This window comes from Liolophura sinensis, chromosome 8 (genome assembly GCF_032854445.1).
Source record: "Liolophura sinensis isolate JHLJ2023 chromosome 8, CUHK_Ljap_v2, whole genome shotgun sequence".
In the NCBI taxonomy this organism is placed as follows: Eukaryota; Metazoa; Mollusca; class Polyplacophora; order Chitonida; family Chitonidae; genus Liolophura; species Liolophura sinensis.
The window spans coordinates 35,058,104-35,071,158 of NC_088302.1; the positions used below are offsets into that span (position 1 = coordinate 35,058,104).

General features: G+C 38.4%; 1 protein-coding gene across 1 annotated transcript in view; it reads left to right on the forward strand.

Annotated features, from left to right (window-relative positions):
* LOC135473458 (uncharacterized) overlaps positions 1 to 13,055 on the forward strand; it is a 63,235-nt gene that overhangs the window by 24,773 nt on the left and 25,407 nt on the right. Inside the window, exons 10-13 of the mRNA XM_064753309.1 lie at positions 1,210 to 1,274; positions 9,108 to 9,217; positions 11,115 to 11,176; positions 12,610 to 12,660. Coding sequence (XP_064609379.1) covers positions 1,210 to 1,274; positions 9,108 to 9,217; positions 11,115 to 11,176; positions 12,610 to 12,660 — 288 coding nt within the window. The remainder of the gene's footprint in view (positions 1 to 1,209; positions 1,275 to 9,107; positions 9,218 to 11,114; positions 11,177 to 12,609; positions 12,661 to 13,055) is intronic.

Consider the following 13,055-nt stretch of genomic DNA (forward strand, 5'->3'; position numbering starts at 1 on the left):
CTGCTGTATGAAAAACCTTGCTGCCCCTGGGGCTCACATCTATTCACATCGGCCGTACCTTTAAGCGAGCTTAGCGGTCACTGACTACAAAATGGCAGTTTGAGTTTATAAACTGAAAGCTTTTCATTTGACCTTACAGTGAACGTTTGCAATGCATAGCTGACCACTTTTGCATTCACCATATGATATGGATCTCAACTGTCTTTTAAAAATGTGTTTATGATAATTGACTGCATAATCACTGCTGTCAGTATTAAATAAAAATCTGACCAACCATAACTCCTTTTGATCATACAACAGTTATATGGAATACCTCATACTGTAACACGGCCATTTTATCCGAAAATTTAACCCATGAAGAGAACAATTTGGAATAGTAACAGTTGGGGATAGTTATTGTTTGCGTGTGAATCCCTAAGATATCGAAATACATGTGTAAGATTTACATCGCCACAAAAACATGTTGATTTTTGGCTGACGGTGTCCTTTGGTCTGTTCCTAAAATTTGGGGCAGAGTTCCTATAATAATGGGGCAGAGTTTATTAGTGTGACAGCGCGGTGCAATGACACAGTTCAAGTCCAGCTCGTGCTCTCTGGCTGCGTGTGCTGTAAGGTCTTCCAGCAACCTGTGGATGGTTGTGGGTTCCTCAGGGCACTGCCCTGTTTCCTCCCCTCGTGATACTGGCTGTCGTTGGATAAATGAAATTTTCTTGTGTATGGCATAAAACATCAATGAAATAAATAAATGACTCTAACGGCCTGATTTCTTAATTTGCTAAGCCAGTCTACATTTCCAGCAAATTTAAAGATTTTTCCGTTTGTTTTTTATTTATACTCTTCAACACTGAAAAAAGAAAACAAAAATTTTAAATTGTGTGGCCTTACATGGAGAAATATTCCTTAATTTATTCTTTTGTGTAATATATTTCAGTTTTTTGTTTTTGTGCAGTGTAAGAGCAGAGAAAAATATTTTTTCACACAGCTTGGAACCCAATTGGCGTAGGCTGGAAATGAAGTTGAACAGTCGTACTCACTGAACTTGACATACGCTAATAAATGGGAAGCTCAGTGGCAGTATAATGGTCTTTTTTCAGCACAGGTAGTTGTAAATGTTTCTCTGCATCGATCTGCATGTACGTACAGCTGTGTTGAGATATGTATCAACGTATTTAAAACTCAATACACAAGGACTTGGTTTGTCATTGACAGAGCAGCAGCAGAGGGACCTGGAATTGGCCCAGGAGTCGCAGTTTGCCCCCGGCGACAAATGCCAGGTGAGTCTTAAGCCCGCTGCAGACAAGAGCCAAGTGCTTAGCTATTGACTATGAGTAACCAAAACCTCATCATGTGTGCGCAGGTTTTGGTAAGGTTTTTGACTCATGAGACCTTGAATGTTTGATATTTTTTTTAGGCAGGCGAGAGAAAAACCTCACTGTGCTGGGGAACATAAGCCACCAACTCAGCCAGATACATAAAGAAACAAATTGAAATGTGCTAATAAATCATGTGACTTTTCCCCATGGTTCATAATGGTGTCCGAAATGATTACTGATCTATTAACGGATTTACCCATTTTTGTCGTTCACCTCGTAAATTTTTTTTTTAAAGGACAAGGCAGCACTTGGATAAATACATTTCACTCGAAAGCAGAATATTCAAGCATTCTGAAAAGTATTGTACTTTATTATTTTAATGAGATTTCACCGAATAACATGCAGAACAAAATGACAGTACTGCACAAATGGCTGGTGTGAGTAGAGGCAGCCATCTTGAGAATCTTATCCAATCCAACGCGTTGCTATCAGTTTGAGCGACCTAAGCTGTTACGTAGGCTTTACCCATTCACTCCATGAGATGCATGTTATAACACAGAACTACTCCATAAGACATCATTTTGAGATCGGTAATAACAATTGAGTTACTTGTAGCTGAAGGGCCTTTTCACCCAGTCCTGTTGGGCAGAACTGTATCATGTACGGACCACCATAGCTTGTAGATCAGTTGATTTACAAGTCGTGTAATGTTCAACGACGGCACCAAAAATGATGTCTGACAGTAGCATACTGTGTCGGCCCAAACCACATTCAGCCGCCCAAATACATTCTTTGTCCATTTTAGCATTTAGACAGCAGTTTCTAAATAACAAATATCAGAGTCAGTGCAGAATTAATTAAGGACTCTGAAGGTTTATGGAAATAAGAAGACGGCATCTCAACGGATTTTATAGCTTTATAATGACGCTTAAAATTAATTAAATTGCATAAAAACCTTTTAGTTGGTATGCAAAATGACCAATGAACTTGGTTCAAAATTGGGTCAATTTTTAAAACTGCTCAAGATCATTAAACAAAGACACTCTCTGGAGCCCCTTGGCGTCATAATTACAAATCTGCATCTACAAATCAAATTGTGTTCTCTTTTTTTCACCAAAAAACCAACAAAAATTTGACCAAACCATCCTATGTAAATAACATGTTATCTTAGTGCTAGACTGCATGAAACCATTAACTGCAGTTTACCATGGAAACGGACATCAGCTCTGCGACAATGTATTCTTTCTGTCTTCTGCTCTGAGGCACCAACTTCATAGCAATGTATTCTTTCTGTCTTTTGTCCTTGGATATCAGCAGAAGATCAAAGCTACCTAATCTCTATTCTAGTCTTCAGTACTTGGCCAATTGTAAATGATGCTTGGCAGTGTAGAGCTCAAATCCATTTTTTTTTCATGTTTTTAACCATTATCATGAACTTAATAGACATAAGGCTTCCAGAAGTGTAAAATTCTGGTCTCTTGGACCCTGGCATCGCTGCTGGATAATAGCTTTAATTTTTCTTTGAATTTATTACAGTTGAAGAATTTTAATTTTCCTCCTTCATCTTTTTCGGAGAGATGTTTTTTTTCTGTTTTCTTATATAAATTACAGTAAAATTATTGAAAGGCCATGTTCAAGCTTCATCTTAGAAGCTACCACTACAAAATTGAGGCGTAAAATCCAATGACAGTAGAATGCCTAGATCAGCCTCATGGTGCATAGATTTATTTCCTTTTGTTTCAGAATTGAGCATGAATCTAACAACAGTCCTCTTGCAATTTTGTAAACATTTAATAGGGGTCAAAATCACCAGCACAACCCCTCCAGAGGCTACAACCTGAACCAGGAATACACAGGCCGTGCATCTGTAGCCAGCTTTTTTAAACAGTGTTGCTGGAGTTCTTTTTGAACACTATAGTAGATCAACTGTCACAGTAAACTTTTACCGGTTCAAAAAAATCTAAAAAAAAAAAAATTTATTGGCAGTTTAAAATACTTTGAATGATAGTCTTTCAGTGGATAGAAACATTAGTCAGGTGCTGTCTTTCACTTAAACAATAAAATTAGGAGTAAACGCCACTCTGCCACATCATCAGAGTCTGCCATTTTCCCCTCTAATAAACCATGTGAAGGCTCATGTCTGGTCACATGACCTGCTTTGTGTTAATCTGTAAGCCAAAAGCTCATTGTCCGCATTTAACTTTTTGACTGAGGCAACGATATCTCATCTGGTCAATAGCTGAACATTTGGCTCTTGTCTTCTGTGGGCTTTTAGCTGCATCAGGGTGTAGAAACTTCTGATTCTTTTACCTCTATGTTCACTTGTAATAGTATAGGGGAGCATTGGTAAAAAAAAAGGCCCTACTGCTCCATTTAAACTGTCAAAAATATTAGGCAAGTATTTATGATTACATTTAAAAGATTAAGAAAAAAAGTTATTCAGAGTAGAGTTTTTGAGGTGTCATATGTGCACCCAGAACACTGAGATGGAGGATCAGTAAATTAATGTCAACAAAACTTACATAACGTTGTTGACCATTCACATAAAACAGTTGGCCTCTAATGATTTTCCATGTTTAACAACCTGTAATATGAGGACACCTGTCCAGTGCAGCCAATGGCCAGTGTATTTTGTAACAAAGTCCAATATCAACCTGTTCTACATGGCCGAAATTTTCAAAAGTGATGATAATCGGATATTCAAAACTTTCAAAATGGGAGGCATAAATTGTGTCATCTTTGACAGTGATTCAAAATTTGCAGTGTTGTAACTTGTCAGTTTGTCTTGATCAGTGAATTTTGGGGTTTTTTGATCAATGGCAGTAAAGCCTATTTGTTTTAATACCCAGTTAGTAATTGTCAGGACACCCTGGCAGTGGGATTAGCTCCATGTAGAAGCCGTCTGATGTGTCAAAGCCACAGTGGGCACATCAGGTTATAATCTGACCTCCTGTGGTTCCATCCATAAATGGTTTGTTTGACAAAGCATCTGGCTTGTCTGGCCATTGTCTTTTGTAGTCACCTGGTGTTGTGTCTTCCTTTTGGTTTGCCAAAGTATGACCTCTCACGAACACGTGTTGACCTTCCCTGATTCATACAGACATGTATGTTGTTGCTTCACCGGTAATTATGGCAAACCGGATTGAAAGAATTTTCATACTGCTCATCAGTCTAGCTGCGATTCACAGTCTAAAAGTTTATTGGAATATTTATTATCCACATTGGTTCAACTGGTGCAAGACTTTCTAGACCAAGAAAATGCTGAGGGGAACGTACTCAAGTCACCCATGCACTGCTTATTTATGTACACTCTGAGTGAACACCATTAAGTCTTTAGGCTTATAACCCACATTGCTTTAATTTCTTGAGGACATAATATTAGTATACTGATGTTATATATCTACTGAATGTATGTAGGCATAAACATTGATCATATCTGAAGTTAATACCGATAGGTTATATTCAGAAACATAAGTTATGTGTTGCACAGCCTGTGTTATGTGGCCACCTACCCTAAGCAACAACAATCAAACGAAAGAAAAACAACTTTTAAAGCATGTATAGTCATTGTACACCTACATCTTGAAAGGGGTATCAGATTGTACATGTAGGTAACCATCCCTGGTTGAAGAAGCTAATATGGAATCTACCCAGCTTAAGTTCTCAATTCCTTACTGAGGTCGATTTTCCAAATCTAGCTGTAGATGACTTGGCTGGAGTTTTGCATCAGGAGGTTTGTTAGATACTTAGTGAAGTGGCCGGCATGATGGCTAAAGCTTGGTTCTGGTACACCTGGCGGATGACCAATGCTGGCCGCATGACCAATGCTGGCCGGATAACCAATTGTGTCAGATGACCAATAGTGGCCGGATGACCAATGGTGGCCGTATGACCACTGGGGGCAGATGACCAGTGGTGGCCGGATGACCAATAGTGGCCGATTGCTGGCTACCAACTGGACTGTTCTCATAACATTGCACATTGGCAGTAACTCTGTACACAATGAACTTTGGGCACTTTTTTTTTATCTCAACATGTAGGATACCCTTCAACCTTTTCAAACACCTCTGCAACCAAAATTTTTGAAACATTCTGAGAGAACTGTGGGCCAAGGGGTGTAGAGAAATAATCTGCACAGTTGTATGAAGCTTGCATCTTCAGTGACATGAACAAATCTTTTTAGCATTATTTTCATAATAATTACATACATAAATTCCACTGAAAAAAGTGCTTTAGTGGTTGAAAAGGTTGAATGTTTACAGTAAGCAATGTTGTGATCTGTCTGTGTCTCTATATACTGTGAGGTGGGGTGTCTTCCGCACACTGTTGTAGAGAGGAACTGTCATAAATTGCCAGTGGCCCTGTAAAAGAAGACGCCATTGTGAAATGACTGAAATGCATGGTTTTGCAGTGATCGTATAGCTGCTCTGGGCCGATTTTTGGCACTCCCTTTAGTCACAGGAGGAGGCCACTGTAGGTGTAAGCAAAACGAATTTAGCCTGGATTATATAGGCCTTGAATAAGAGTTCATCGTAAAAAATAAAGCCTTCAGGTAAGAAACTCCTTCTGATAAAGTAGTCAGAATATGTCTAGCCTTCTATAAAAAAATTTCAGTGCCCTGTTGTACATAAAACTCTTTAGAAACCTGGATGCTTGAAACTGTGACTGTAATGATGAAAGTGGCATTAGACCCAAATCGGGGCTCAAATCGGGGCCCAAATCATGGCTCAGGTGGTTAGCGCGCTAGCGCAGCGTAATGACCCAGGAGCCTCTCACCAATGTGGTCGCTCTGAGTTCAAGTCCAGTTCATGCTGGTTTCCTCTCACTTTTCCTCTCTTCTTTTCCTCCCACCATAATGTTGGCTGCCGTTGTATAAGTGAAATATTCTTGAGTATGACGTAAAACACCAATCAAATAAATAATAAATTAGACCTAAATCAAACAGAGATGCATAAAGAGGAAGACCATTTTGAAGACATCCAGATGAGTGGGGTTACTGGCAGATTTTCTTCTTGAAACCTGTAAATCTGTAACGCTGCATTGACTTAGGACTTAGGACATATTTATGTTTCACAAATGGAATGAAACATTGTTACATTGAAATGTTGCAATTTCAAAATTTTGTCATTTTTAATAGTAGTGAAGTAATGAATTATTGTCAGATTTTCAGTCATGAAGAGTCAGGAATTTTTTTTGGTCATAATACCTCTGGCAACCCTGAAATATACAGACATATATATATATATATGTGTGTGTGTGTGTGTGTATTACAGGAGAGAATGTAGATGGCTACAATTAGGCTATATAGGCCAATGGCTTTGTTGAAGAGAAAGTGTCACAGGTTTGTTTTCTAGTGATAATGAACTGATCTAACTGATTATTAGGCAGTATGGAGTTACAAAGTCTGTTGTACAGTAGGTCTGGTTTTTTTTATCATGCCAACATATGGACCAAGCAGATCAGAGTAATCAGCAGATGGGACTTTGAAGCATCTTTCCCCTCAGGCATCCCAAAGTCTGTCTTTTTGCGGGATATGTCATGATTAGTGGCTTAGATAGGGTTATGGATACAGGATTGTAGGTCAGTGTAAATTACTAACAATACCTGAGATCGATAATAATTAAGTATTCTGTAATCCTGGCCATTTACAGGTAATTTGTAGGTTTCCTCATTGTTCAAAAAACCACCAGTGTGCTGTTAATATCGGTCTCCAGGTGTGTATGATGATATGTTAGAAGTGTGAAATTGTACTGTAATTCAACCTTTTCGCAAGTTTGTAAGGTGTTTATTCAAGGATATTCTTAAGGCATTATTCTGTGAAGAATGGTAAAATATACACTTTTTGGGATGCCCTGAAATTGGCTAATACAACCAATGTAGTTTTGTCTCCAAAATCAACATAAAAATGGGCAGGAAGATTGAGGAAATAGGGTAACTAGGGTAAAGAAACAGAGAAGGCACAGCCATGTTGTTCCTTTGAAATCAACGCTCAGCCAATGCCGAAAATATTTATTACAGTTCAAACTTACACATTAATCAAAGTAGTGACACAAGGCGAACATAACGGGCTTCCATACTTTGTGACTTGGTATTCTGTGTAATGACCCACCAATGCGTTCGCTGTGAGTTCAAGTCCAGCTCATGCTGGCTTCCTCTCCGGCTGTACGTGGGAAGGTCTTCCAGCAACCTGCGGATGGTTGTGGGTTCCCCCCCCCCACCCCGGGCTCTGCCCGGTTTCCTCCCACCCTAATGCTGGCCACCATCATATAAGTGAAATATTTTTGAGTACGGCGTAAAACACCAATGAAATAAATAAATAAATAAAAAAATTATCAGTACCTAGAAATATTATTTAAAGCAACTATCAGTACAGTAAGCAGCCAAAATGTGTGAGTTTATCAGATCTAGACGACACAGTTTTTTACATGGTAACGATCACTATCGCCTGAAATTTCTGTTATATTAAAATACTACAGTTTACTCCATGAAACAACCAAAATCACATTACAGTTCGTTCAGAAACCATTAAATGTCATATTTTGCACACAGTACAACGATAAACGTATCTGTAAGGGCAATATTTACAGTAAAGAAACAGAGAAGGTAAAGCCACATTGTTTCCTCTGAAATCAACGTCCGGCGAGTGTGCTGACAGTTGTTGCAAATTCGTAACTTAAACAACAGAGAGTTAACAGAAACGGACTACTAAGCGTATATTCAGCGTATGTGTATATTTAAGAAAAAGAAAGATGTGTAGATGGTGGGGGGGTGGGGTGGGGTGGGGGGGGGGGGTGCACTGCATCACTGCCTTATCCACCCATAAAACTAACATCTTTCACCCATAAAACCAAGATTTTTAGGAATGTTAAATTTTGTTTTAAATATATGATAAATAAAAAAAATAACATATTTTATAATTATTATGGCTTCCTTATTTCTCCAATATTCACTTTCAATGCTTTTTTCCGGATTGTGTAAATCTTTCTAAATCTGGCATAGTATGCAAGCACACAAACAGCATTGCATGGAAACAAGTGGATGTCGCACACGCATGTGATCAACTGTAAATACAGGAGGAAAATATTCCAAGTCTATTTCTGTGCTCTGTGTGATATATATCTTGCTAATCTGCTTGTACAGTGGTCCATAGTTTTGTTACAAAAGGCTCTCTGTGGGGCAAGAGTTCCCGTGGGTTTTTCATAAGTTAAATTTCAAGTATTGATTGTGGGATTAGAATTGGTTGACTGCTAAATGTATGCTGATATTGGTATTCAATACACTACAGAGCAGATTTAACAAAACTGGCTCATAATAAGGATCTACGGGCCAGCTGTCCGTTTAGTTGCCCAGGACCGTGGGGATATAGCTCAGCTAGAGCAGAAGTAAACAGATATCTTCCAATCTTAACCACTGTGGGAAAGGGGTGTGACGCATGGTTGATGCAAGATACACCCTGTAAATGCGCCCAAAGCTTTTCATAAATGTTTGATCGGTCTGGTGGATGGTTAGACTGCGTGTACATTTAGCTACAGACTATACAAAAGGGCTGTGTTAATATGCATTGTAGCTGTATAGTGCACTGCTTTATAATAAGACTAACAACTGTTGAATTCAGTCGAAGAATAACTAAGGTACTTTGTTGAAAACATGAAAGCCTGCGTTGGACATTGGAGTTTAACTTACAGGAGGTAAACGTTTGTGTCGTTAAAAAATTGTCCCTGCCAGTACAGTTATTCTGGTATAGTCTACACCTTTTCTGTGTTGACTCCTGTGATGTTTTTTACCTGTGGACAGGTAGCTCTGAGCTGTGGGGAAGAAGAGAAACTGTACCATGCCCATATCCAGGAAATCGGCAGCCAAGACAAAGGACCCGTCATTGTGTTCATAGAAGAACTTGGTCAGAAGTAAGTACACATGTACCTTCATTCTTGTATGCTGTATATACTCTTTGACTGAAAGTCGGGGACACACTAAACTGATTTTTTTAGCTTGTACAGATGTATATTGTGAAGTTTTAAAAATCTGCTTACCCTAATTCCTCAACCTTTTCACATATGACACAGCAACTTCCAGTGGGATTTATGCATGTTTTTCACATGATGGTGGGGACAGAATTACATTGGTTGGATTCGTCAATTTCAGGGCTTCCCAAAAAGTATGATTTTATGAGTTTAGAAAATTTTGGAAACATGTGAAAAGGTTGAAGAATTACGGTATTGCACACTAGTGACGGCATATTTTTCACAGGCAATCTTGTCCGTTTTGACATTTGCTTCTATCAAACATGTCAGATACCAGCAAAGAAATTCGCCAGAGATTTCACTCAGCGACCAAGACGATCAAGCTGACCAATCAAACAACATGAAATTGTATTGAACTGTGACATTTTGTTTGTGTCACATGATTTACTACGTCACATGACATAACCTAATGAAAACGATCAACAGAAAAATTCGCCTAGTATGTCTGCTAATATCGTCATTGATTTCACTGGGGATTAGGTTTAGCGCTACAGTTGAAAAAATCCACCTAGTGTGTCCTCAGCTTAATTCTTCTCTTACAATAGATATAATCTTTGTTATTTCAGATGAGAGGGTGACAGCAGACCTAAATGGTCACTGTCAGTTTCTTCTAAGGTGCTTGGTAACTCTGTATATGCACTTTTCAATCTGGAATTCTTTGGAAGACATGGGATATACCATCTTAGAGAAACTGGAAACACAATGTCGCTTCATTCAAAATGGCTAAAAGGCAAAACAGTCTTCATCAGGGGAAACTTGTGCATTCTTGGGTATAGAAATGGCTGGCCCCTGATTGATTAAACATTGATAACATGGCTCCTACATTTTCTCAATGTATGCGGCTTTGCTGACTTTGAACTGTGATATCTCTGTTATGTAACATCACAAAAATTAAACTTTTTAAACTTCCGGTGGGATTCTTGTCAGTACCTATACACATTAGGTCTGGTGTTGTCCTTTCCTCTGGGATAATCGGGGGCCTCCGTGGGTCAGTTGGTTAGCACGCCAGGGCGGCGTAATGACCCAAGGGCCTCTCACCAATTTGGTCACTGTGAGTTCCAGTCCAGCTCATGTTGGCTTCCTCTCTGGCCGTACTTGGGAAGGTCTGCCAGCAACCCGCTAGCCGCCTTGGTATAAGTGAAATATTCTTGAGTATGGCAAAAAACACCAATCAAATAAATAAATACATCTTGTGGGAGAATCAGTAACCTGCCAACAAATATGATTGTTGACAAAAATGTCACTTTAGCATGAAGGTATGCTCATGCTCATGCTCATGGTTCTCCTATACAGTTTATTTTAATAGCTTGGACAACTATGAGTGAAAAATAAAAAATCTAACAGTTGCATATGTCGTCTGTTATAGTGTTTGTTTGGCTATAATCCATGCCATTTGGCTGGTTGAACTATCAATGATGGGCTTTCCTTGGCAGGTTCAAATCCAGGTCTTGCTGATACTGAACGTAACACATAAATTAGATGAATGTGTCTCAGTTGGGCTAGAAACATTGTATATGAAACACTATTCTACTTTCGATATGTCTACCAACAGCAATATTTCAGTGTACAAGTTATTGGTCAGATAAGAGAGCAATTCCCATAGTGTACAAGGTATTACAAACACTTTTGTACGCATCCGTGTGAACCACTTTTCAAAAGAACAGCCATCGGTTCACAAATACGTCACTGTGACAATTTAGTGATCGATAGGAGTTGAACTCCACCATCTGAGACCAGTTACAGGGATTATTTCCCTTTATTGACTCATTCTCATTGATAGGTTAGATGTACCATTCAGCAGCCTGAGACCCATCGCCCAGTTCTCAACATCCCCGCAGTCAGGTCAGTAAGATATAGGTCACCATTTATTCTATAAGTAGTCAGATTAACTGTTCTTTTGTGATTTGAAGAATTTGACTTAAATCACGAACATGTGACAACTTTGTTGGTTTCTGTGAAGAAGGCTTAAGAATTTCAAGTCGTGCTGAGGTTCAGTGCACTTGACTACACAGCAGCGGCTTTCAAGGATCTCTGTAAATATTGTTACTTTTTCATTTACTGTAGTTATTTTTTTTGTACTGACCCTGTAATTCTTCAACCTTTTTGCATGTTTTCAAGGTGTGTATTCAAGCATGTTCTGAAAGCATTATTCAGAAAGGGCTAATAAAGTTATATTTCTGTGAAGCCCTGAAATTGGCCAACCCAACCCAACCAGTGTAGTTCTGTCTCCAAAATCAAATTAAAAATGTGTATAAAGTGCACTGAAAATTTGCTCTTTCTTGTGGGTAAAGGTTGAGGAATTAGATGTGTATGTAATTTTTGTGCTGGCAGGTGAGCAGACAATCTCTAGTGGTACAATATGCATAACTCAGTCTACTCTCCGTATGTTTGCTTTTGTATGTGGAATACGAGAGAGCAAACACAAAACTACTTAGCAGCCAAAGATTATTGCAACATTTATCTAGAAGCCTTTGCCCCAGGGCAATTTGTTCTGTTGTCTCAGGAAACCTTCATCTGTCGTTAAAATTGATTTATAGGCTAGGTATTTATTAATACAGATTTACGTTTTAAAATTGTTAGTATCCCAACTGCAGTAAGTTTTCAGTGTAAAAAAAAAGATCAAAAGTTAAAATGCTGATTAGTCAAACCAAAAAACCTGGCTAAATGTTTTAATAGGAGGGTGTTTCTGTGGGTAAATAGGGTTACCCCAAACAAACAGCTTTTCTAATTTATGCCTAAATTGGGTGGAGATGTATATACATATATATGAATTAATATCACCTGATTGAACTGTTTTAAAGGCTATTTTGGCAGATACTTTCATTCAAGTAAAGATTCTCCTGCTGACTCCACGCTTGTGTGACAAGTTTAGTTTTTCCTTGAAATAGTGTGAAAAAATTTGTATATGCAATAACTGATCTATATCAACATTTGTATCCTTTGATCTACAGTAATCAATAGCCAGGTAAGACGGTCAAAATAATGGAGCACTCCTGGTTTGACTTTATGCATTGTTTTTTCTGAAAATATTTCACAAAAAATAAATAAAAGAACAATGCAATGCAAAAGGAGTTTTAAGCTGTATTCATAAGGTAATATTACTGGCTGGTTGATGATGGTGAGGTTGTCAACTGAGAAGCGTGAATTGTGACTGGTGCATGTATTTTTGATCTCTACATTGAACATTTTCATTTGTAATATCACCAAGGTCTTTGCGAATAATCATTTGCTTGAAAATGCTGAAGTTTTGGTGTAATAAACCATTGTACTTTCAGGCTGGGCATACAAAAAACTGTCTGGTTATTACAAAAAAAGTGTAGAGACAGGTAAAACAGATATAACCTAGCCTCTACCCTGTATATCCTATTTCCCAAATCCTATATGGTTGTGGTGTAATGGTCTTCCTATCACATGTAATATTTACCCTTCAAAATTTCATATTTTGTTGAGTGTAAAATTAACCAAATATTGAACATCAAACCCATTTTTGCCAATATTCCGCATGAGACGAAATTCTGCCATGTTCATTGGATAGCAACGGCCATTTTTGGGACGTGTAGATTCCCGTATCCAGCAGCTGATGCCATTTGTGTCTGTTGACTAAGTTGTCTCCCTTATTGGAGAATATTGGGGTTACTGACACCATATATTTTCATATCCTTTCGCTGAATAACCATGTAACTAATATTATCCCGCATCAGACAAAATACTCGGCTTTTTT